This window comes from Quercus suber, unplaced genomic scaffold (genome assembly GCF_002906115.3).
Source record: "Quercus suber isolate HL8 unplaced genomic scaffold, Cork oak 2.0 scaffold_666, whole genome shotgun sequence".
NCBI classification, from domain to species: domain Eukaryota; kingdom Viridiplantae; phylum Streptophyta; class Magnoliopsida; order Fagales; family Fagaceae; genus Quercus; species Quercus suber.
In genome coordinates, this window is record NW_027070107.1 from 351,629 (window position 1) to 375,950 (window position 24,322).

The following is a 24,322-nucleotide window of genomic DNA, read 5'->3' on the forward strand; positions in this document are numbered from 1 at the left end:
GATCCAATTTGGTCCACTTTAGTTCTATTCGGTCAACTTTGGTCTTATTCAATCTTAAATAAAAGATTTAATTGGATTTTGGTCAAAGTTAGAAGGTGCAGCCTTAGGTTTTTTTTTTTTTTTTTGGGTACAAAATACATATAGAACTTGACCTTGCTAATGTTAAATTTCAAACAAAACTCAACATCAACAATGTTAAGTTCAAAAATAGATATATTTTGCTATATAGTTTGAAAATGAGGCTCTTTAGCTATATTGTTCAAATATTAAAACTAAAGAGTCTCTTTTTCCGTCTAAAATTAGAGAAGAGCCTTTCTTTTTTCGTAGCTCGGCCCAATTTATCATATTTTTTAGATCTAAAGCCATCTTGATCGAATTGTAAGCGTCCGTTATGAAGACTTTTTTTTTTTTTTACCACAATCGGCTAATGCAATCAGTTCACAGCCGTCATTACAGTAGCTGTTTTTCGTACCCGTGTCCATTGGCATATCAAATAGACGCGGGATTTTTCAAAGCATAATCGATTATCATTAATTATTATCGCACACGAAAATACCACGCGAAGCATATCCTTTGCTTTTGTTGGCTTCCTTTTCTTCTTGAAGCGACGGACAACAACTACAAGTAAAAGAAAAGAAAAGAAAGGAAAAGACAAGGGTAGCGATCACTCAAAACGACATGTCATTGTGGGTCCAACAGATCAACGGCTCAGATGTTTCTGATAGAGACTACCAAGCTATGATTGAAGATTATAAAAACAATTTCAAAGATCTTAGTTTTAGCAAAGCTTTAGTAAGACTGAGAGAGTGAGTGGCATTCATGAGCTGTAAACACTAAAGAGAGAGTTCGAGAGAGAAGGAAAGATGATGGGCTCTTTGGGTTTTCTTCACAAACCAGCTCTTGGGTCTTTACCATTTTCCTCAAGCAAGGTTACTCACTTCGTATATTGAAATCGTGTTTTTTTGGAGTTTGCAAAAATGGGTGCTTATTAGACTTTTGTGTTTATGTACTGTGCATTGATGCCTTTGTGTTTGATCACCTTAACTAACTGTGCTCTTTCTCACAATTGATTGAGCTTGTCTAATTCTGCATCCATTTTCTGCAATTGGGTTGCTTCTTGTTTTTATGTATTTGGTCCTTGGCTGAATTCAATTAATGGGTTGTTTTGTTTTGTTACTGTTGATGTGAATTATTTTTTGCTGTAATTTGTTTATTTTGGGATGAGAATCTATTCATATTTTTCATGGCAAACTTAGATAAATCATATTAGTGAGTGCCAATCTGTGCAAATTTGCTCTGAAGCACCGACGCGGCAAAATGGTTGCCGCACCCACACCCCCGCACGGGACTCGCGGCGACGCGGCGGTGCTCCTCTGACTCGCCGACACGTGCCGATTCGAGCTATACAGGCCATTTTCGCCGATTCCGGCCGAAATTGGAAGAAACCGGCCGATTTTCGCCGATTCCCGGCTTGGGTCCGATTCCGGCCGAAATCAGACGAAATAAGCTGATTTGCGCCGATTCCGGCCGATTCGGATCCGATTCCGACCGAAATCAGACCAAACCGGCCGAGTCGGCGTAGATTCCGGCCGAAATCAGCCGAAACTGGCCGAAATCATGGCCGAAATAGTGAGATATCCTACTGTTTTCACCTTTTCTTGGCATGCACCAACAGGTTGACCATAACAATCATATGTTCTGCTGGGCGTGCCAAAATCATTATTGCTATTTATGCAAACAGATTGTGAGGCGTAGCGCTCAGCATTTTGGACCCAAGAGTTGCAAACAGCACACAGTGGGTTAGTTGTGAACACAACCGTCTGGGATAAGTAAATACATGTAAAAAAAAAAAAACTGGTGGGTTGTATTCTAATTTATGAATATCATCTTTTAGTTATTATTTACCATTACTCTTAAATTGGTATTTATTTACATGGAACTCAATGTAACACAATCTGTTAAGACACTTATACTCATGGAACTCAATGTCTTTCTTTCTTCACTAGTATTTTACATTGTGCAAGTGCCTGCATCTCTATGTCTTTGGATATACTCAAAAAAGCATTTTCAATGGTTCACTTATTTTGATCATTTTCACAGCCAACAAGAAATAGGCAACACCTTGCCATACAAAAACCAATTGGAGTGACCTCTGGGTCTCAAAAATTCCTTGGGCACCAAACCTTCCTTTCTGCACCAAGAATCTCAATATACAGGAGGGTACGTTTGACATATCTAACATGGATTTCGTGCAACAGGGCCAAGCATTTATCTTATGTGAAATAAGCTTGATGCTTGTGGATGGTCCTTGCCTTTTTTTCCATTATATGTGGAGGCTAAGATATTTTTCCTGCCAAGTATTATTCGCGAGTATATTACATGTATATAAGCTGTGATCTGGTGCATTTTCTTCTCTAGGTGCAAGACAGTTCCACGATCTCTGCTCTTGTAACAGATGACAGCTCGACAATGACATCCGCTGAGGAAGACGCAGACAATATTGGTATCCTGGGCACTGATCCAGGCTTGGAACAATATAAAGATCACTTCAAACATAGAGTGAGGAAATATGCTGAGCAGAAAGCACTCTTTGAGAAATATGAAAGGGTCTTGAGGAATTTGCACAAGGTGATCAGTTTTTACTAGATATGAAAATTGCTATCTTTTTTCTTTCTTTTCTGCTTCCACATAGAAAGTTGTTAATAAGTAAACATTTTGTGTCTCTATGCATCTGATTCTTTTTCATTGATTATCTATTGGACTCTTTAGTGGATCTTTGTGTCTCTATGCTCAATAACTTAACCAATTCTAAGATTTGCTTACTAGTTTCCTTTTAGAGTAAAACACCCCCTCATTGCTTCCTCCATTCTGCAGGTTATTTGAAATTCGGATTTAACAGAGAAGAAGGCGGCGTCGTGTACCGTGAATGGGCCCCTGCTGCTCGGTAAGTTTTTACGTTTTGAAATATGAAAATATATAAATTTGCTAGCTATTGTATGCAATTGATTGTTTCTTGTAATTCATGTCTATAATATAGAGAGGCGCAACTTATTGGGGACTTTAATGGATGGAATGGTGCCAACCACAACATGGAAAGGAATCAATTTGGTGTTTGGAGTATCAAAGTTCCTGATTCTGGTGAAAATCCAGCCATTCCTCACAATTCAAGAGTCAAGTTTCGATTCAAGCATGGTGATGGAGTTTGGGTTGATCGCATCCCTGCTTGGATTAAATATGCCATTGTTGACCCTGCAAGTTTTGGAGCACCATATGATGGTGTATACTGGGACCCACCTTCATCAGAAAGGTGCCAACTTCTTATATTTTACTCAAATCCAATTTAAATAAAGTGAATATCTTTCATAGAGAACAGGAAGAAAAAAGTTTGAACAGCCAATGCCTTCAGGACTGACCATTCTGAGGCACGGTCTTGGGTTTTTATAAATTTAATCTTTTGTCTCTCATGAACGAAAGGAAAAAAATCTGTTGCATATATTTATGTCCTAAAATCTTAATATTTCACATTTATATGAGGCATCAATTTTTAAAAATAAAAATAAAAATAAAAATAATAATCTCTTTCACCATGTTTAAGGAGCTTTCTACTGTTGCTTGGCAAAGTTTCATTGAAATAAGGGAGCTATTGTACTTTATTCAAATTTTAACCATATGAGAATAGGCAGAATGTTGACCTTTTCTTCATCATGTAGGTATCAATTTAAGTATCCCCGTCCTCCAAAACCCAAGGCCCCTCGAATATATGAAGCTCATGTTGGAATGAGTAGCTCAGAACCCCGCATTAATTCATACAGAGAATTTGCTGATGATGTTTTGCCTCGTATTCGAGCAAATAATTATAACACAGTCCAGTTGATGGCTGTAATGGAGCATTCCTATTATGCATCATTTGGGTATCATGTCACAAACTTTTTTGCTGTAAGCAGTAGATCTGGGACCCCTGAGGACCTAAAATATTTAATTGATAAGGCCCATAGCTTGGGTCTACGGGTCTTGATGGATGTTGTTCACAGCCATGCAAGTAAAAATGTGACTGATGGCCTCAGTGGATTTGATGTTGGCCAAAACTCGCAAGAATCATACTTCCACACTGGAGATCGAGGTTACCACAAGTTATGGGATAGCAGACTGTTCAACTATGCTAATTGGGAAGTTCTCCGCTTTCTTCTATCCAACTTAAGGTGGTGGCTTGAAGAGTTCAAATTTGATGGCTTTCGCTTTGATGGAGTAACTTCGATGTTATATCATCACCACGGAGTCAACATGGCATTTACAGGGAATTATGATGAGTATTTTAATGAGGCAACAGATGTTGATGCTGTTTTATATCTGATGCTAGCAAATTCTCTGATTCGTAATATCTTGCCTGATGCAACTGTCATTGCTGAAGATGTGTCTGGTATGCCTGGACTTGGACGGCCTGTCTTTGAGGGGGGAATTGGTTTTGATTACCGCCTTGCAATGGCCATTCCTGACAAGTGGATTGATTACTTGAAGAACAAAAATGATGAAGATTGGTCGATGAAGGAAATTTCCTGGAGTTTGACAAATAGAAGATACACTGAGAAGTGTATATCATATGCTGAAAGCCATGATCAGGTATGCACTTTTTCTTTTCTTGTTGTGTGTTATTTTGTAAATTACTTTATGCTGGATAAAGCTTTGCTTGAAAAGAAAATGTCAATTTAGTTACAATTGAATTTCCACAAAGGAAAACAAGAGCAAAGAAAGGCAGCAGCAGACACAGTCATTGTGTTTTGTACTATCATTTCATCATTGTCATTTCATTTTTATGATGCAGGCCATTGTAGGTGACAAGACTATAGCTTTTTTGCTAATGGACAAAGAAATGTATTCTGGCATGTCTTGCTTAACAGATGCTTCTCCTACTATTGATCGAGGAATTGCACTTCACAAGGTTTGTTCTGTACCAGCTTGTGGACTCTGCTTTCTCTATTTATGGTATCTTTAATAGCTCGACTGGTTGATAGTCTCTCCACAGCCTCTGAATTCACTCCTTTCTTTCCTTTTATAAATGTTTTTGGCTATGTCCATAGCTATGAGTTCTTACAACTCATTTGAAGCCCTTCCAGATAACCAAATATTAACAATATCTATGTTTCATGCAATGCTTGTGGCACAAATTTATATATTGGATCCAGAGAAAAGCTCATTCCCAATATATTGTGTCTTGATGAGATTTTGTTTTTATTTGTTCTTGTTTTTGTCTTTATCTTTTGCAGATGATACATTTTATAACTATGGCATTAGGAGGTGAGGGCTACCTCAATTTCATGGGGAATGAGGTAAGCACATTGACCTGTACTCTTGACTACTGCATGGAAACTGTGTGCAGCCAGTCCTAGGTTTTCTGATATATTATGTATTGGTTGGAGCTTAGTTTGGATGGTCCTTGAAGATTCCATATACTTAAAAAGACAGAATTTTCACCTCATGCCACGTTGATTAGTTTGTTTCTTCAACTTCAACATCAACATTAACACATGCAATGGGATAAGCAAGTAGTGGAGATCTTTTTAAGTTGTCCATGTGTATACCCAACATTGTTATATTTAGAAATTATTTTTCATTGATGTTTGTGTAGTTTGGCCATCCTGAGTGGATAGACTTCCCAAGAGAAGGCAATGGGTGGAGCTATGAAAAATGCAGACGCCAATGGGACCTGGTGGAATTAGAGCACTTGAGATATAAGGTTTGAGATCACCTCTTTATTAGTCATGTATTTCTTAATTCTGTGTTGTCTGGACCTTCACTTGACACTACCAGACAGCATGAAATGGGTAAGAGTATGGCTATCAACAGGGGTGGGAAATGGGCTTAGTACCAATAGTGGTGGCAAATGGGCCAGTCATTGATGGGTTAGATGTGCGATTTTTCACTTACCCATTTAATTCAATTCCTGTACCCAACTCAACCTGTTTATTTTGGACAGGACCTGACTTGTCCATTAACCTATATATATATATATATAATCACTACACAAACATATTATGCATAAGTCAATACATGTGTGTTAATATTAGATATTTTTGCAATTATTTCTGGAAAGAAGATAAGTTATATAAATTCATTATAAATATTTCTTAAAAAGGAAAAATATATCAACCCCTCCCCCCCCCCCCCCCCCCCCACATCCACAAAAAAGGAACAAAAAAAGAAAAAAATGGGAAAAAAGAAGAAGAAGAAGCTAGGATGCACGGACACTTCATTTGGGGTGCCGTACCCGTGTTGTAACGGTGTCTAATCTGCTGTATCATGTTATAACTTTTCAAAAATTACTCATGTCGTTGTATTGTATCCATACCTGTACTTGTACTCGTGCATCCTAGGAAAAAAGACATATATTAATGGGTAATCTCTTGAAATTCAATAACTACATCTAAAACATTTAACAACCACAATTCATGCAGAATTTTGAATCATAATTAAACATTTTCAAGGCATCTAACTATAGAAAATAGCCAAAAACGAGGCCCCCTAAGTAGTTAAAAGAATATTAATAGTACAACATAAATCACAATACAACTATTCTTATTTTTGATAAACTACAACTCACGTGCAAAGAGCATATGCATTATTCGTAACATCCATGGCCTTAGAGGTGATCCGATATGCGATATCTCTGGCCAAACAGCACTTCTCCCCCCTTTGGAAAACGCAAGGTCCCTCTCAAGAACCTGTAAAACATAGACCTTAATTGATACACAATGTTCAACGCCCCATCCCAAAGGAATGTTTGTTGCTAGTAACTTGGTGATAAAGTGAGCCAAGACCAAACCCTTGTCTCTCATCAATGTTAATAATGATGGACGAGAATTTTCCAACCTTAAGAATGAGATTGGTGAGGGAGAAGACGGAGGTGAGACTGTAGAACTAGCCAGTGAAGGTGGGTTTATGTTGTGAGAGGAGGTAGGATTTCAAGGAATTGAGGTATTGGTGTGTTTGGGAAAGTGGGTGATGGGGTGGTAGGTTTTTGGGTGGTGGGGTTTGAGGGAAGGAGAGACTAGAAAGGTGAGTTGGGTGGAATTAAGGGATTTGAAAGAGGGTTTTGTTTTGGAAGGCGTAACGTGGATACCTGATTGGTTTCCCTATACATATTTAAATGATTCATTACACATTGAAATCCTGTCCTTAAATGAATGGTCTGTTACCCACTTATATTGGGTTGGTTAGGGAAGATGATGGGTTTGGGTAATGTATTGCCACTTCTCGCTACCCGATACTCTAAAAATGGCTGGAGAAAAATCCCCTAAAGACAAGCTAATTAAACAGTTGATCACACTCCCATACCTGACACCAATACCCAAGTCCATGCAATATAATTTTACAAAGTTTGTCCGCTTTGTTAGGCCCACCTCCCTTCTACCCATTTCCCTTGTGTATAAATGGAACGCTTGCTGAAAAACTTTTATTTTTAGGTCACATCTTTAGCACTTAGGTTGTAAGTTGATGGAATGTGGCCTGTCTGATATGATACATGTTAAGGAAGTTCAAGATTAGGGTTGTCAGTGGGTGATTTTAGGATCCAAGTTCAAATCATGTCTGACCCAATGAAGCTCCAATTCACATATTTAATTAGAATTCAAATTAAATGTTTATAATTTGATTTCACTTGGATCTAATTCTAGTTCAGTAGATCATTGTGATTATGATCCATCATGTAAGAGTTATGAATGTTGGTATATATGTGTGTGTGTGGTAATCATATATGCATAAGACATAAATTTCAAACCTTTTACATATTATATAATACTGGATTGAAATCAAATTTGGATGTTTAAATTTTTATCTTAATGGAACTCCAATTCTTCTTAGATCCACACCAAATTTGAGCTGCTGATAGTCCTTACCAAGATTATGTTTTAACTGACTTGATTAAAAACATATTAGGCCTTAGGAGTTAGGATTCTGTTCATTTTCATATTAACTTATGACATGGGACCATGGTGGGCATAGGTAATGGTGGAAACTGCATATTCTTCCTCCATACAGTGCACAAGAAACCTATTATCTAACTATTCCTGTTTATAGTTGCATATATTTTCTGTTTTTGCTTCCACTTGATACCATTTTGACATCTTCTTTTTCTGTATTTGGGAGTTGTACAGTTCATGAATGCGTTTGACAGAGCTATGAATTTACTTGATGATAAATTTTCGTTCTTGGCATCAACCAAACAGATTGTGAGCAGCACAAATGAAGAAGACAAGGTACAAATGCCCCTGGATGATCAATAGCTCTTTTACTTTACTTTTAGAATTGGATAATTAGTTCACAATTCTCATATGAGCAAGTAAATTAAAGTGCGTGGTACACGAGCTCTGTTTGGAAAGAACGCATTGTTTTTTAAGGTGGTCATTAGAGGTGTGTTTCTTGGTCACATATTATTGAACTAAACGAGGAAAACAGTTGACATCCAAATAGAAAGACCCTTTTGTTTAATTTAATTAGATAAAAGAAATATCAATCATTGTTTTGGCTAAAAGATAATCATCGTGTCCCTAAAGAGATTAAACTCTATTAAGATTATTGATCCCCTTATTTACACCCTTCAATATTATATTGCTCCATTAGTTTTTTTTCCCCCAAATAGGAGAATAGGGACTAGAACACACAATCAAAATCCTTTTAAAAACCTATTTGCTATAAAATTCTCAAATTTGTTCATATTAAAAAAAAGGTGGCTGAACAACAAGGCATGCTGACTAAGTTATTAGCTAAGTGAACTCATGCCAGTTTTGCTTCCACGACTGAGCCAACTTGACCAATCCAACATGAGATGATCCACCCTCTTTTATTGCTGCACAAGATCATCTATGATGATTGAAACCCTCTCTCTCACCTCTCTCCCTACTCTGGTCCATTAACTCCCTCACTTTCTTTTCCAACTTGGCAGCACAGACCAATTTTTGTTCTGATTCCCTCAATGCTAACGCTACTTTCATTTCCACCATCAAAACCGTGCTATTCATCTTTTGCTTGGCATATGAAGGCCAAGCAACTATTGGCACCCCCCCACACACTGCTTCAAGCACAAGTTCCACTTGCAATGAGTCATGAACCTGTCCTTAGTCATGACTCGGTATTGCCACTTGCAGGACCCATTTTTTCACCGCAAACCCCTATCGTTGGTCCTTTCCGTGAAACTCTTTGGCAATAATTCATCTAAGTCTAGGTATTTCTCATTATCTGGCAGTGTATTCTTACTGCCCACAAGAATTTTAGACCACTATTTTCTAATACCACTTCCATTTCTTCAACTGTTTTGTGAAAAACAATTCCATGCTTCCAAAACACACAAAGACAATAGTTTGAATTGGTTTCAAGTTTAGCCAATTCAAACGTTCATGCTCATCTCTGTCTTGACTCAGTGTCATCTTGTTTTTCTTCTTCACCTGCTGTTTTTTGCAACACATAGGTTTTTAATAGGACTGCGATTGTTTGTGGTACTCCATTTTTTTCTATTTGAAAAATCTGATTTGACAATATTTTATTGGAGTGTAAATAAAGGTTTTACACTAAATCATTATAGAGTTTAATCTCATCCCCAAACCTGGAACAGCAACAGCTTGAAATCTTTTAATTATTCTGTCTAATATGGGCTCTTAACCCTGATTTAGAACATATTCTGAAAGATTAATCTTATTTATTGTTTACTTAGGTGGTGGCAGGGGCTGTAAATGAAAACAGCTTGGGCTTGGCTTGAGAAAAAACTTGTTTATGTTTGTTTATTTAGCAAATGAGCCAAGCCCAAACTAAATTTAGGCTTGATCATTACACAAGCTGAGCTTAAACATAATAATGTGTTCGAGAACAAGCTTGTGAGTATAAGGTTCGATTTTAGTATATATAAATAGGTTTATATGTATACATATTGTACTTATACAAACTTGAGATTGGATGAAAATACTCCATTTTGTAGTAAAAATCATATATAACTTTTAAGTTTTAACAATACAAGAATGGTGAATCTAATTTTCAAAAGTTCATAAATGAAAACCATTCTATTTAATTAACTCAAATAATATAATTTCAACTATAAATTAGTCATTAATTATTAGCATGGGTTTGTGAAGCGTTTAAAAATTTTAGTCACTGTGTTTACTATATATGGAAAAATAATAAGTTAATCAAGTAGCTTGTGAACAAGCTTGAGTTATTCTATAAGAAAATGAACTGAACTTGAACATGTAATCTAGTTTATTGATGAGTTCAAGCCCGACTTGTGTTTGAAATAAAATTAAATGTACAATCATTAACTTTTAATACTTGGCTCAACTTGGTTTGTTTACAATATGCTAACCGCTTCAATTCTGGTTTGTTTACAATATGCTAACCGCTTCAATTCTTACTCCATATGAGTAGGAAAAAATAAGAATGCATTCAAATTTCTTGTAGTTGATTTTGTAGTCCTGATCATTTCAGTTGAACCTTCACTATTATATTTGGAACTTTGCATGATTGTTTCATGTTTCAGGTTATTGTCTTTGAGCGTGGAGATCTCGTTTTCGTGTTCAATTTTCATCCAGAGAATACATATGATGGGTATTTTTTTTTTTTTAAATTTTTAATTTAAGTTTTTTTTTTTTTTTTTTTCATTTATGTATTGAACAAAAGATTCCAAGTGACTAATTTATTCTTGAACAAACAGGTACAAAGTTGGGTGCGACTTGCCTGGGAAGTATAAAGTTGCACTAGATAGTGATGCTTTGGAATTTGGTGGACATGGAAGGGTAAGTAACCACTTTTACCGTAATCACACGCATTTCTATAATGCTATAAAAGAGACTAATTAAGCATAATGGAACTGCTCCATTGCTTGATGGGCCTTTGTGCTAGTTGCTCAGTTGGTTTACTGTTTCTGCATTCCAATTTATTAAACTATTTTCTATGGAAATTAATTCTATTTTTGTGGATTCTTGACCAACTAACCTTTGTCTTGAAAACTGCATTTCTCCTGGTCGTCTTCCTGAACCCCCTTCGTATATTGTGAAACTCAGTTTACTTTGGAACCCTTATTATATCCACCCGGACAAAGGAAAAGAGATAAATAAAATGTTAATTGATCTGTTTGTCTTTCTCTCCTATCTTTGGTGGTGAAGATTTCTTTGACATTGTGTCCTTATAGTAGTTACTATTGATCGCTTGATGACATGATTATCTCTTAAGCAGGTGGGCCATGATGCTGACCATTTCACATCCCCTGAAGGGATTCCGGGAGTGCCTGAGACAAATTTTAATAATCGCCCCAACTCCTTCAAAGTACTCTCACCGCCTCGCACATGTGTGGTATGGTTGACTCTTTTGGTCATTCCTAGTGTTGCTATTTATGGTTATTGTGCATTTCTTCTTTTTTGATGGAAATTGTGCATTTCTTCTAGCCATGAGAAAAGAGAAGAAAATTATATGGTGATTTAAAAATCAGGATTTTATCAGATTGCAAAATACTTGTCAGGGCCTGTGCCTATCTCATATCTACCAATCTTGGTGTTGAGAGTGGTGGAAAGAGATGGAAGGTCTTTGCTTTGTTTTTTTGTCTTTGTTTCTCTAAGAAAAGTATTTATTCAGCGAAAAGAGGAGAAATAAGTGTGTTTATTTGATGTTGAAAATTTATTTCGAGCTATCAAGTTTATGGGGTTTTGGTCATGTATTACTGGTATTTTGGAAATCAAATCTCCAGCTTGTAGTTATTATTTGTTGTGCCCTGTTTGAGATTGTGTATGTGAATTGCTAAAATTTTTATTATTATTTTTGAAGGTTTATTATAGAGTGGAAGAAAAAGAAGAAAACGATGATATTGATTTGGTCAGCGCGAATGAGACATTAACAGCAGACGCAGGAGCTCAGCGGGAAAATTTCAAAAAATCAGCTTATGTTGAAGACAATGACATTGATACCAATCCAAGCAATGTGTAAAATTTGGAGGCAGAAGAGAAGGAACAAGATGAAAGATTTAGAAGCAGAAGAGATGGGAGAAGAGACACCAGATGACTAAAATAGCAGTTCGTTTGTCAATACTCAATAGTTTCAGTGCCTGCTAGGTGGTAGGTGTGTGTATAAATAAAGGGCTTTCATTTAGGTTGTACTATATTTTATTTGGACAAAGGTTTTCCGTGCTTGTATATATGAGAAGAAAGACATTGCGCGATGTAGTATAATGATTGTCATGAATGGGAATATAAATAAACCAGAATTTTCTTTTGGAGAGCCAACTCATGAATAATTTTTTTAATAGAATTTAAGAAATACCAACATTCAAAACTAAATTAATATATGTAAAAATAAAACTATTCATTCAATGCTAAAAAAATATAAACAAAATAAAAGATAAAAGAATACCTGTTTTTCAATATAGTTTAACCAATAATTTATTAAAATGAAACTTGGTGTTCTTTTAAATTTGAAAATAATTCATGCTTAAAAATGCTTTTTTTAGAAGATCAGTGTATAAAATCAGTCCTTTGGTACATCATATTCTTTTTAATTGAGAAACCTAGTGTCAAGTTGCAACAACATTCATGATTGAAAGTGTTTGTTTTGTAATTACAGTAAAAACTAGAACTATTAGTAGAAATTAATCCACTCTATGACAAGTTGGTAGGTTATTGATCATCTTATTCTTAACCATTTGACAAAATTCAAAAAGAAGAAAGTGGGCGGATAAAAATAAAAATTTGCTTTGGATCCACTATCATTCCCATCAAAATTTTATAGAAAGGAAATTAATACAAAATATATTAACTAAAAAAAGCATCGATATGATGCTTCAAGAAACCTGTAACCTCAATAAAATCATTCATTATTTCACATTAGGGCTAGATTGGGCTAGATTTTTTCCTATTCCCATAGTCCATCTCTTCCCACTGCCAAATCATTTTGCATACCTAAGCAGTTCCAATACCCTTGGGATTCCTCAGTGAGTCTTGTTTCCATTAAAAACAAGACATTGGGAGCTTCTTGCTTCACTAGAAGGTAAAGCTTATGAACTGACCATGAGTTATCTCTCATGCCATCAGTGACATAGTCTTTCTTCTTTAATAAAAAACTTGAATCATTCTACAAAATAATTGAAGTGAGGCATGTCGAGCTCTACTTTCAATTAAGCTATAGGATTATTTTCTGGATGTATAGAAAAGTGGATGCTAAAAGAGATTAATAATATTTTGATAAATTAAAAAGAAAAGAGAGAGAGCTTAATAAGGTTTAAAGATGGGCAAGTGTGACATTCAAAGCTTATAGGGATTAGTCCATACCGGGATATCAGGGTGGTGGGCTCAGTGAACTTAAAAAACGTGTTATAAATCTAGAAATTTTAAATTCCATCCATCACATTATCAGTTTATAAAATTTCCGAAGTATCTCACAAGCATGAAGTGGAACAGTTGGTCAAAAAATTTGAGACACCACTTTCTCATATATTATAGAGGGAGTTAGAGAGGGATAAAAAAAAAGAAAAAAGAAAAAGAAAAAAAAAAGGTGCAAAATGCAATATAAAAATGTGTAATACTAGAAGGTGCAAAATGCAATATACTCGGCCAGCCCAACCCCATTTGCAAGTGACATGGGCTCAGCGGATAAGTTGTTTCAGAAAAAAAATTGCATTATTTTATTTTATTTTTTAAAATTTAAAATTTTAAGTTATTTATATGACGTGGAATAGTTTTTATTTATTTTTTATTTTTAAAAGCCACAGCATCTTAATAAAAAAAATTTAATTTATTAATTTTATGAATTTTCTTGGAACACAGTCAACAATCAAGAAAAGAAAAGTCAACAATGCTCCACGAGAGTGCGTTTCTTTCAATATTCTCAATTTATAAAAAAAAGAAAAAGAAAAATCTAACTTCTAACTTTTTATTTTTTAAAATAAACTAATCTCTATTGATAAACACCTTATAAATAAGCTATAACCAAATAGCTAAATTAATTGTTTTATTGATCATAGCTCGTCAACTTTACCTCTATCTCTATAGTCATACTTGCTGCCCATGACTATAAATCATTTAAGGTCTCTTCGAAGTGTTTTTTGCATTTTCTCTTAATTTCATTTGCTTCAATACCTTGAGTAGTTCTGTACGTAACAATGGCGGACGAGGTGATTCTGCTGGATTTCTGGGCCAGCTTGTTTGGGATGAGGGTCAAGATTGCACTGGCCGAGAAGGGTATCAAGTATGAGTGCAAGGAGGAGTTGTGGAACAAAAGTTCATTATAGAGCCCCCTGCTTTTAGAGATGAACCCCATTCACAAGAAGATCCCAGTTCTCATCCACAACGGGAAACCGGTGTGTGAGTCACTCATCATTGTTCAGTACATAGATGAGGTCTGGAAGGATAAGTCTCCTTTGCTGCTCTCTCATCCTTACCAGAGAGCTCATGCCAGGTTCTGGGCTGATTTTGTTTATAACAAGGTACGTTTTATCAATCATGCAAAATATTTTTGGTTTGGTTTATTAAATATGTTTGACTAGTTAGGTTTGCTAGATTTTATTTTAGAAGCTAGCTATTATGTATTTATTTGTGTGATGTTTAGATTCTATTGGAGTTAACTAATATTCAGTCTCTACTGTTATATCTGCTCCTGCAATTCTGATTCTACTTGAAGTTTTTGTTTCTAATCCTAGTAGATCCAAGAGATCAGAGCAGAGTGTAGTTGGGAAATAAGTTATAACACCTTTATGATTACTAATATGTCCTATGCCAAAGAATTTATGTAGTTTTTTTTTTAACATTCTTTCTGCCTACTCTTAGCATTTGTCATGTTATATTTTCAAGAAAGTCCAATACTATGTGACATTATTTTTTTAGGAGAGTTCTATAGTTTGTTGCTATATCACACACAATTATCTACTATGTGTAGGTACCAATTAGTTTAACTCATCAAATTTTGGTAATCAAATAATGGACTTAGGTTTGAATTCCTTCTACATACAATAAAAGGAAATCCATTGGTGTGATTGGCATTATGGTAAAGAATAATCAGCATGCTATGAGAAAGAGGTCATATGATTATATGAGTTCATCTCATAGAATGCTTTTTGTAGGGACTCAGTTTGGATTGACCCTGAGTATGAATGAGTTTTCAGCCCAACAAGCCCAAACAATAAATTTATAGAGAGTGGGTTAAAGGTTTAGGCGCTGGCCGTCGTTCATCAAGCATCAACTCTCATTTATAAAAAGATACTTAGAGTTTCTTTACAACTGGGAGGATGCTCCTCGGCCATGGGCCGAGGAGGCCTTTTGCTTCTCTTTTTTCCCCCCCCTCTTTTACTTTATTTGCTTTCCTTATATAGTCTTCATCTTCCTATCTCCTTATTCCATCTGTTGATCATTCATTTGCTTCTCTTCTGGCCGTCCGTTCCATCAGAGGCCTTATCAGTACTCGAGTGGTTCACTCTGATCAACGTTGCCCTGCTAAGGGGTTATATCCCCATTAATGCGGCCAGGGGGGTTAGGTGAATGCATTAAATGCGAGGGTGACAGCTTACTTTGGGTCTGGTCTTTCCCGAAAATCACCCTTGTTAGGCCGAGGATGAGGAAGTTCTCGGCGTGGATTGGGAAAAGAAGCTTTCCCCAATTTAGCCTTGAATAGTCAGTGTTCCTCGGCATGGGCCTTGGGCATGCTATCCGATAGGCCGAGGCTATCAGGCCCACGGGCCCCACAATAGCCCCTCAAAACCCTGCTGCACGTTCCCTCGGACGGGGAGGAGGGTTTTGATACCTGCGGGCCCTCTAGACGAGTCACCCTACTTCGGTTCTTGTTAATGCTGGCGGCTTTTTGACTGCCCGATGCGCGTTTTTAGCATTTCAAGACTTAATGGGTGTCCACATTAAATTTTGGCGGCACCACGTTTCCCACTTTCAACGGTATGATCTCTTGCTTTTATGAACAAGCGGTTACATTTGGGGAACCTAAGGGGGAGTATAAGTACCTGTTTGAACCGCCTGGTTTCATCACTTTCGCGCTTACAACCATTGATGCGTATGACTTAAGTCTAGTTCAACTTGCACTCTTCCTGAAGAGAATCGCTATACTTCTGTAAGTCTTCTTTTTCTAGCGACCCCAAATTTCCTTGATTTTACTCCTCATTTTCTTCTTTTAGAACTTTTAGTCATCTTTAGGGAATGGGTAAGTTTAAGAAGTTGGTTGAGTCTGTTTCTTTCAATTGTCTCAATTTAAAAAAAAAAAAAAAAAAAAAAAATCTATTGTCATAGCTCATCAACTTTACCTCTATCTCTGTAGTCATACCTGCCGCCTATGTCTATTGACTATAAATCATTTAGTCTCTTCGAAGTGTTTTTTGCATTTTCTCTTAATTTCATTTGCTTCAATACCTTGAGTAGTTCTGTAACAATGGCGGACGAGGTGATTCTGCTGGATTTCTGGGCCAGCTTGTTTGGGATGAGGGTCAGGATTGCACTGGCCGAGAAGGGTATCAAGTATGAGTGCAAGGAGGAGTTGTGGAACAAAAGTTCATTAAAGAGCCCTCTGCTTTTAGAGATGAACCCCATTCACAAGAAGATCCCAGTTCTCATCCACAACGGGAAACCGGTGTGTGAGTCACTCATCATTGTTCAGTACATAGATGAGGTCTGGAAGGATAAGTCTCCTTTGCTGCCCTCTCATCCTTACCAGAGAGCTCATGCTAGGTTCTGGGCTGATTTTGTTGATAACAAGGTATGTTTTATCATTTATGCAAAATATTTTTGGTTTGGTTTATTATATATGTTTGACTCGTTAGGTTTGCTAGAATTTATTTTAGAAGCTAGCTATTATGTATTTATTTGTGTGATGTTTAGATTCTATTAGAGTTAACTAATATTCAGTCTCTACTGTTATATCTGCCCCTGCAATTCTGATTCTACTTGAAGTTTTTGTTTCTAATCCTAGTAGATCCAAGATATCAGAGCAGAGTGTAGTCGGGAAATAAGTTAAACCCCTTTATGATTACTAATATGTCCTATGCCAAAGAAGAAAGATGAATGGGTGTGGGGGTAATGAAAAATGATGGTTTTTGTTTGCTTTTCATTAACATGTTGAATTTATGTAGTTTTTTTTTTAACATTCTTCCTGCCTACTCTTAGCATTTGTCAGTAGTATGTGATTCTATTTTTTTAGGAGAGTTCTATAGTATGCTGCTATGTCACACACACAATCATCTACTATGTGTAGGTGCCAATTAGTTTAATTGGTAAAGTTTTTGGTAATCAAATAATGGACTTAGATTTGAATTCCTTCTGCATACAATAAAAGGAAATACATTGATGTATTGGCATTATAGTAAAGAAAAATCATCATGCTATGAGAAAGAGGGCATATGACTATGTGAGTTCATCTCATAGAATACTTTTTTCTAAAGGTTTAAAGAAATATTCTTCTATATTGATTTGAAATTCATTACTGTAATTTTTCATCCTTTTATATAATCTGTGGAAAATGCAGATTTATTATCTTTCAAGGAAGGTATTGACCACAAAAGGAGAAGAGCTGGAGGCAGGCAAGAAGGAATTCATTGAAACCTTCAAGATAATGGAGGGGGAGCTTGGTGACAAGCCCTACTATGGGGGTGAAACATTTGGGTTTGTGGACCTTTCTCTTATCCCCTTCTACAGTTGGTTCATTGTTTATGAGATCTTTGGCAATATCAACATAGAGGCAGAGTGTCCCAAGATTATTGCATGGGCTAAGAGGTGTCTGCAGAAGGAGACGGTGGCCAAGTCTCTTCCTGACCAGAAGAAGGTTTATGAGTTTGTTGGACAGTCAAGGAAAAGGGATGGCTTGGAGTAGAGTAATGGTTAGGCTCAAATCTAGAAGTGTCAGCATGGTCAAATGGTTGTGTAAAATTGTAAATACTAAATAGCGTTGATTACATTTTGTTTTGTGTAAGTTTGGCTTTGTTTCATCTAGGTCCGTTGAACTTGTTAAGACACTTTAGTCTGACTGCTGAGCTTTAAAGGGGCATGCATTGTATCATGAATAAGAAGACTTTGTTGGGTCTGTAAATGTTAGATCATGCTATGACTTTATTTTATTTGGAGTATGCATAAATTTCACTATATGTGCAAATGTGGGGCCAACCTGGATGTTTTAGAAATAGAACAAATGAAATTCAATCAAAAGAAGAAGTATATTTGTCAATTTAATACATTACATTAGTCCAAAAAATTAGGAAACAAAGGAATAAGATATGTAATATGAAAAACATTTCAACAATCATGTACAAGAGACACAGTAGAAGATGATTTTGATTCCAAATAAAATTACGTAAAATATTAACCAAATCCACTCTCCCAAAAATAAACGAAGGAAAAAAAAAAGAAATTTCTTCCCATGTCAACTGTTAAAAAATCAATTGTTAAAACAGAATCCGTCACTTTTGAAGATCCTAGTGGTGCAGCTTTATCAGCACAACCATCCCAAAGGAAAGATTTAACTAACCAAAAATGTTACAGCCATCAAGACCCAAGCAATATTTCAAGGTTATCGTGTATGTTTTCCAATCCATTTCATTTTCTTTTAGACATTTTGTTTATTGAGAATAAAATGGTAATCAATCTATATATATAAAAGCAGAGACTTCATGTTAGAGAGTATTAGATTGTGTTATGTGGATGTTAAAAGAGATTAATAATATTCTGATAAATTAAAAAGAAAAGAGAGAGAGCTTAATAAGGTTTAAAGATGGGCAAGTGTGACATTCAAAACTTATAGGGATTAGTCCATACAGGACACCAAGGTGGTGGGCTCAATAAATTTGAAAGACGTGTTATAAATTTAGAGATCTTAAATTCTATCCATCACATTATCAGTTTATGAGATTTCTGAAGTATCTCATTGAAATGGAATAGTTGGTCATAAAATTTGGAATACCGCTTCCTCATATAATATAGAGGGATATAGAGAGGGAGGAAAAAAAAAAAAAAAAACCTAAAGTGCAAAATGCAATATGAAAGTGTGAACTGTGAAATACTAGAATGCGCAAAATGCAGTATACTAGGCCAGAACCTCATTTGCAAGTGATATGGGCTCAGCCCAAAAGGTCTATAAGGTAAAGCCCCCTGGACCTCGGCTATCTGATTCTGACTCGTCTCTACAATCTTGCTCTATTGGCACACACTGCACTGAGTCCCAACTGCCAAACTTTCTTTGTAAAGTCAAAAATTGAGAATCTGATTCAGCTGCCTCTCACCGGAGCTGAATTACGAGTTCATACAGACACAAACAATAGAGTAGAATAGGGTTTTTGGAAAAGAAAGAAAGAAACAGAGAATGGAAATCAACAAGAACAAGTACAGTATAATTGTCCCTACCTACAACGAACGCCTCAACATTGCTCTCCTCGTATACCTCGTCTTCAAGCATCTACGGTACCCCTACCGTTCCTTTTCCTTAATTTTTGGATCTGATTTAGGTTGTCTTGTCATGGCGTGTGTATATACATAAGTATTATTAGTTATTTCCGAGTTTTGCATCTTGGGTCTGTACAAACATATGATCATTTCTCGTTTTCTTAGTTTTTATGAAAAACTTTAATTTCATTGTCTTATTTGCTTATGGGTATTATTGAATTTTAACCTTAATCAAAAAAATTTATGAGAGATTGTGCGAATCGATTAATTATTAGAATTTCATGAAATCAACGATGTGAATTGATGTTTAAAGTTAGGGTATTTGCCACTATTTCTGAGGTTGATAAGCTTTTGACGTAATTGAGTGAGTCTATACTGACTATTTTAGAGTTTTATCAAGTGAGATCAATAGACTGATTATTAGCTGTATCAATAATCTCTCTCAAACCGTGCAGAAGTGGGAGCTTTGTGTACTGGGTATGGCCTTTTAGGCTTATGCTGCTGGTACAAAGGGTTGGGGGGGTAACCAAATGCTAATATTCAATTGTGATTGAGGAGCTCTGGCGTTTATATCGTGTTTGAGATTATGTTGGCGGTATATAATAGTTTGTGAATGAGCTTCTAATACAATTTCCTGCTTGGTTTAGGGATGTGGATTTTGAAATAATTGTTGTGGATGATGGGAGTCCTGATGGGACTCAAGAAGTTGTAAAACAGTTACAGCAGGTGTATGGTGAAGACCGTATTGTAAGTACCATAGACTTGAAATTGGATATGTATTTCTTTGTGGGTCAATGTTTATGTTTATTTATGACAGTGAAATCTTCCCCTTTTTTGATGATGCAGCTTTTGAGAGCTAGACCTAGGAAGCTTGGGTTAGGTAGGTCTTTGTAACTTATTTTTTGAAGTGATTATAGGGAACTGGCTTTTGATTCATATTCAAATTTCAGGAACGGCTTACGTTCATGGCCTGAAGCATGCATCAGGAAATTTTGTTGTGATCATGGATGCTGATCTATCTCACCATGTAAGTGGGTCCGTGGGATGTGGATAATAATTTTGAGCAATGTTGTTGAAGTTAGATGTATGCATGTTGGCAGCTAGGGAAGCAACACAACATTTTTTTAGTTTTCTTGTATCGTTTTGTTTTGTTTTGTTTTTAATTTTTATATTTTAGAGAGTATGCTTTGATGTTTCCTTTTCCATTGAGCTATCTGGAATCTCTTTCATGTGGTTGTCTAAAATAAATGTGTATAAATTAGGATCACCTATGGTGGTTAAAACATCCATGAGACCTCTAGACCTGGTAAGTATGTCCCAATTGATTTCTTGGGGGTTTCTTCTTGCATGTGCATGGAGTCTGTGGCTATTTGTAGTTCAGTTGTTGCTTGCTCTGCTGTTAGTACCCATTTATCACATTATTGTTTCCTACTTGCTAATTGCTATAGATTTCTTTCTCTAACCTATTTGCTTCTTGTTATGCAGCCAAAGTACCTGCCAAGCTTCATCAGGTAAGAGTAATTCTAGTGATTCTTTTATACTTTCCTATATTAGTTTAGGTACTGGTTTTCTGGATAACCTTCTGACTTCTTTTACTCTGATATGTTTATCAAGGAAACAGTTGGAGACTGGTGCAAGTATAGTTACTGGAACCCGCTATGTTAAAGGTGGCGGTGTACATGGATGGAATCTTATGCGCAAGCTAACAAGTAGGGGAGCCAATGTTCTCGCTCAAACACTTCTGTGGCCTGGTGTATCAGACTTGACAGGATCTTTCCGGTACACAAACTAATCTATAGAATTAAACTATTCAATTATTTGACACTTACATGATTTTGAAACTGACGTTATTTGGATCATTTGAAGGCTTTATAGGAAATCAGTTCTTGAAGATGTCATTAGTTCCTGTGTAAGTAAGGGATATGTCTTTCAAATGGAAATGATTGTTCGAGCTTCTAGAAAACGCTACCATATTGAAGAGGTAGAGTTTTATATTGTCTTATCATGGTTTATGGTGGAGATGGATGAACTTTGTGCATGTGCTGTTGTGTGGGTCTTGATCCTAACCACAAGCAAAATTTGAATATTTATTAAAAAAAATTCTTTGCTTTTCCATCTTCTGGTGGAAAACAATAAATTTACTGAACAAATCCTATTCTGATATCCTCAATATCTCATTTGCTTAAAATCTTAGTAAAAGAAATTGGCTCTTCCACAGCCTTTGCACTTCTCCACAATTGATAGCAGCTTTTTGTTAGCTAGGCTCAATACAGTTTGCAAATAAACATCCTACCATTATGGTTTGGCTTCTTAGTATTTCTGTTTGAATTTTATAGCTGTAATGTTGTGCTTCTTGAATGCGGCTATGCATTAATGATGCCTGTCTTGAGTTAATAAGATACATTTGCATCCATGTAATAGCAATCAACATGCTGGCATAATTTTCAAATTTTTGATTGCCTTATTTGCATTACTATTCTATATTTATCTTCCCTCATCCCAGATCAGAATAAACAATTAGCAGCCAAATAGTTGTTTTGATGCTCTTGTTTTGCCTATCTGATATATTTTTTTCTAAATGTACTTATGTATGGTGGGATTTGGAACATTGGGAGCCTATGAAACATGGACACAAAACTGATAAGATATGGAATACAGTGTCAAGATATTTCTTAAAAAATTAATACATGACATGCAATTAATTAATATATATTTTGGGTATATTTATGTATTTTAAGCATATTTTATGTTTAGTTAGGTGAAAAGAAAAAGAAAAAGAGATTGAAACAAAACAAAACAAAACAAAAGAACAGAGTAGAGTAATAGGATATGACAATACTGTTATTTAGGCTAAAGAGAAGGAGCAAATTTCTCCAGCTTATTCCCCTGCATATTAGGGAAAAAAGAAGGGGGGAAAGAAGGGGGGGTTGTGTGGGTAGAGCAATAAAAAATTACCAGCAGCTGGCATACATCCAAAACCAAAAACAGAAGCAAAAAGAAAACAACAGGCTAACAAAACCTCCTCCATCACTCAACTCAAAAGGGGAGGTTTCCTTCCTAACAACCTTGACATTAGCCTATGCAAAGGCACTGGTAACTTTAAATGAAAAGTGATTGTTGAGAAGTGGAGTGTTAATGAGCACGGAGGAGTGCCGATGAGCTTTGAGCAATGCCAATCTCAGTAGCCACCAATCAATTTGAGTCCAGATCAAGTGAGAGAAGGAGAGGGAAGATTGAGTAGTGCCAATTTCTTCCTTTTGTTACTGTGTTGAGCCCGAGTCCAAATTTTTTTTCCCTACTGACATTTAGTGGATTTTCCAAAGTCCATATTTCTTAGGGTGGTTTATTGTATAATATTGTACTTGGAGATGTTGTAGAATAATAAATGATGTTATGGACATTCCTGGAATATTTTGTTGTCTGTGCTTAGTTTTTGGCGTAGTTTATCTTGTAAATGCAGGGCACTTGAAGATGTTTACTAAAAAATAATATTTGGACTTTATACATAATTTAGTTGTGCAGATTCTATCCTAAGAGCGGTACGGTTTGAGTACTCATGATTGTGTATTGCATTGCATGCTCTTCATGTGAATCTATTCCCATTACATATTTACATTTGTATGTGTACTAAGGATTTCCTTCATATAGATTACTTTCTGCGTAATTCATTGATCTTTCACCTGATCTGAGTCTTGTGGTTGTTTACAGGTTCCAATTACATTTGTTGATCGAGTATATGGAAGCTCAAAGCTTGGAGGATCTGAAATTGTTGAATATCTAAAAGGCCTTGCTTATCTGTTGGTCTCAACATAAAGTTAAGCAGAAATGAGAAGTCAGTGATAATCTCTTTCCATTTTGTTCACAAGCCGTGTAAGGTTTTTTGATACAGACAGTTAAGATTCCCAATTTAGTCTAACAACCAACATTCTCACATTGGCTCTTTTGTTTATGAATTTTGATAGGCTTTAACGATACAGACAATTAAAATATCTTATTTTGAGTCTAAGAACAAATATTCTCACATTGGCTTGTGTCTTAAATTTGCTCTGTTTTATTAACATACAAGTTAGAGCAATTCCAATTATGTGGTCACATATTAAGTTGATAATTTTTTTTTTTGGGAGGAAAAATCACACTTTTCCACCTTAAACTTTCATCTCTTTTACAATGTCCCTCCAAATTATCCATTTGCTCAATTGACACTCCAATTTGAAATAATTGTATCTACGTGCCCCTACTATCTAAATTAGGCTTTAAATGAAACGGAAATTGGATGTAATTATGAAATTACCCTCATTGGTTGTAATGACAAATTATAATTTCCATCTAATTTACTCTCAATTTGGACATCAATTGAGCAAATTGATAGTTTGGGATATGAACTTGTGATCTCAACCTCTTGTGTAGCAAGGCCTAATTTTCACAATGAATCCTGCAGCAAGGCTTAATGTTGACAATGATGAATACGTGCAACAAAGGCCGAAAGTTCATAGTGAAGTCTACAGAAAACTAGATATGTTGAACTCTCTGGAGGGTGGTTAGAGATATATAGAACCGGGTCAACCAAGAACAAGATGATTAGATGTTGTTTATAATATGTAAACTTTATTTTGCCTCCCTTTCAAAATTCCTGGTTCAAATGGGATTACAACTTACTTATATACTCTCATATATGCTAGTTTTAATTTTGGTTCTTTCAACCGATCAATATATTTAATATTTTCAAAGAAATTAGAGGAACAAATCAATAAAAAGATAAATGGTGATTTGGCTGATGATTTGGTCCATTTGGTCTAATTCAATTTATTTTGGTCCATTTTGGTTCACTTCGGTCCAATTTAGTCCATTTCTTTACATTGAGTCCAATTCGGTTCATTCGGTCTAATTCATTCTAGTTCAGTACATGAGTTCAATGTGATGTTAAAATTACTATCAAA

At 35.7% G+C, this 24,322-nt stretch overlaps 3 protein-coding genes across 4 annotated transcripts; all 3 read left to right on the plus strand.

Moving 5' to 3' along the window:
- The first annotated feature begins 767 nt into the window (after positions 1-767).
- Positions 768-12,251, plus strand: LOC112034613 (1,4-alpha-glucan-branching enzyme 1, chloroplastic/amyloplastic). Its single transcript, XM_024067430.2, is given in 15 exon segments — positions 768-929; positions 2,101-2,220; positions 2,419-2,602; positions 2,605-2,628; positions 2,875-2,944; positions 3,038-3,307; positions 3,711-4,617; positions 4,820-4,936; positions 5,262-5,324; positions 5,624-5,731; positions 8,148-8,249; positions 10,517-10,584; positions 10,691-10,772; positions 11,212-11,328; positions 11,797-12,251. Coding segments are annotated over 15 exon segments (2,457 nt in total). The 5' UTR covers positions 768-863; the 3' UTR covers positions 11,956-12,251.
- A 3,993-nt stretch (positions 12,252-16,244) lies between these two features.
- On the plus strand, positions 16,245-18,067 carry LOC112034605 (probable glutathione S-transferase). The gene is made up of 2 exons (XM_024067417.2): positions 16,245-16,713; positions 17,479-18,067. The coding sequence occupies exons 1-2, from the start codon at positions 16,294-16,296 to the stop codon at positions 17,821-17,823; spliced, it is 765 nt and encodes a 254-aa protein (XP_023923185.2). The 5' UTR covers positions 16,245-16,293; the 3' UTR covers positions 17,824-18,067.
- A 1,033-nt stretch (positions 18,068-19,100) lies between these two features.
- LOC112034601 (dolichol-phosphate mannosyltransferase subunit 1) lies at positions 19,101-24,093 on the plus strand. Of its 2 annotated transcripts, XR_010625956.1 has the most exons (9): positions 19,101-19,403; positions 20,033-20,132; positions 20,232-20,265; positions 20,336-20,412; positions 20,871-20,896; positions 21,000-21,164; positions 21,252-21,366; positions 23,094-23,255; positions 23,824-24,093. XR_010625956.1 is itself a non-coding variant. In XM_024067414.2 (8 exons), exons 1-8 carry the CDS (start codon positions 19,306-19,308, stop codon positions 23,196-23,198), a joined length of 720 nt encoding a protein of 239 aa, XP_023923182.1. In that variant the 5' UTR covers positions 19,101-19,305; the 3' UTR covers positions 23,199-23,408. The 2 variants fall into 2 exon arrangements, 1 of the variants encoding a protein (XP_023923182.1); XM_024067414.2 differs by lacking the exon at positions 23,824-24,093 and having other exon boundaries at positions 23,094-23,408.
- The last annotated feature ends 229 nt before the right edge of the window (positions 24,094-24,322 follow it).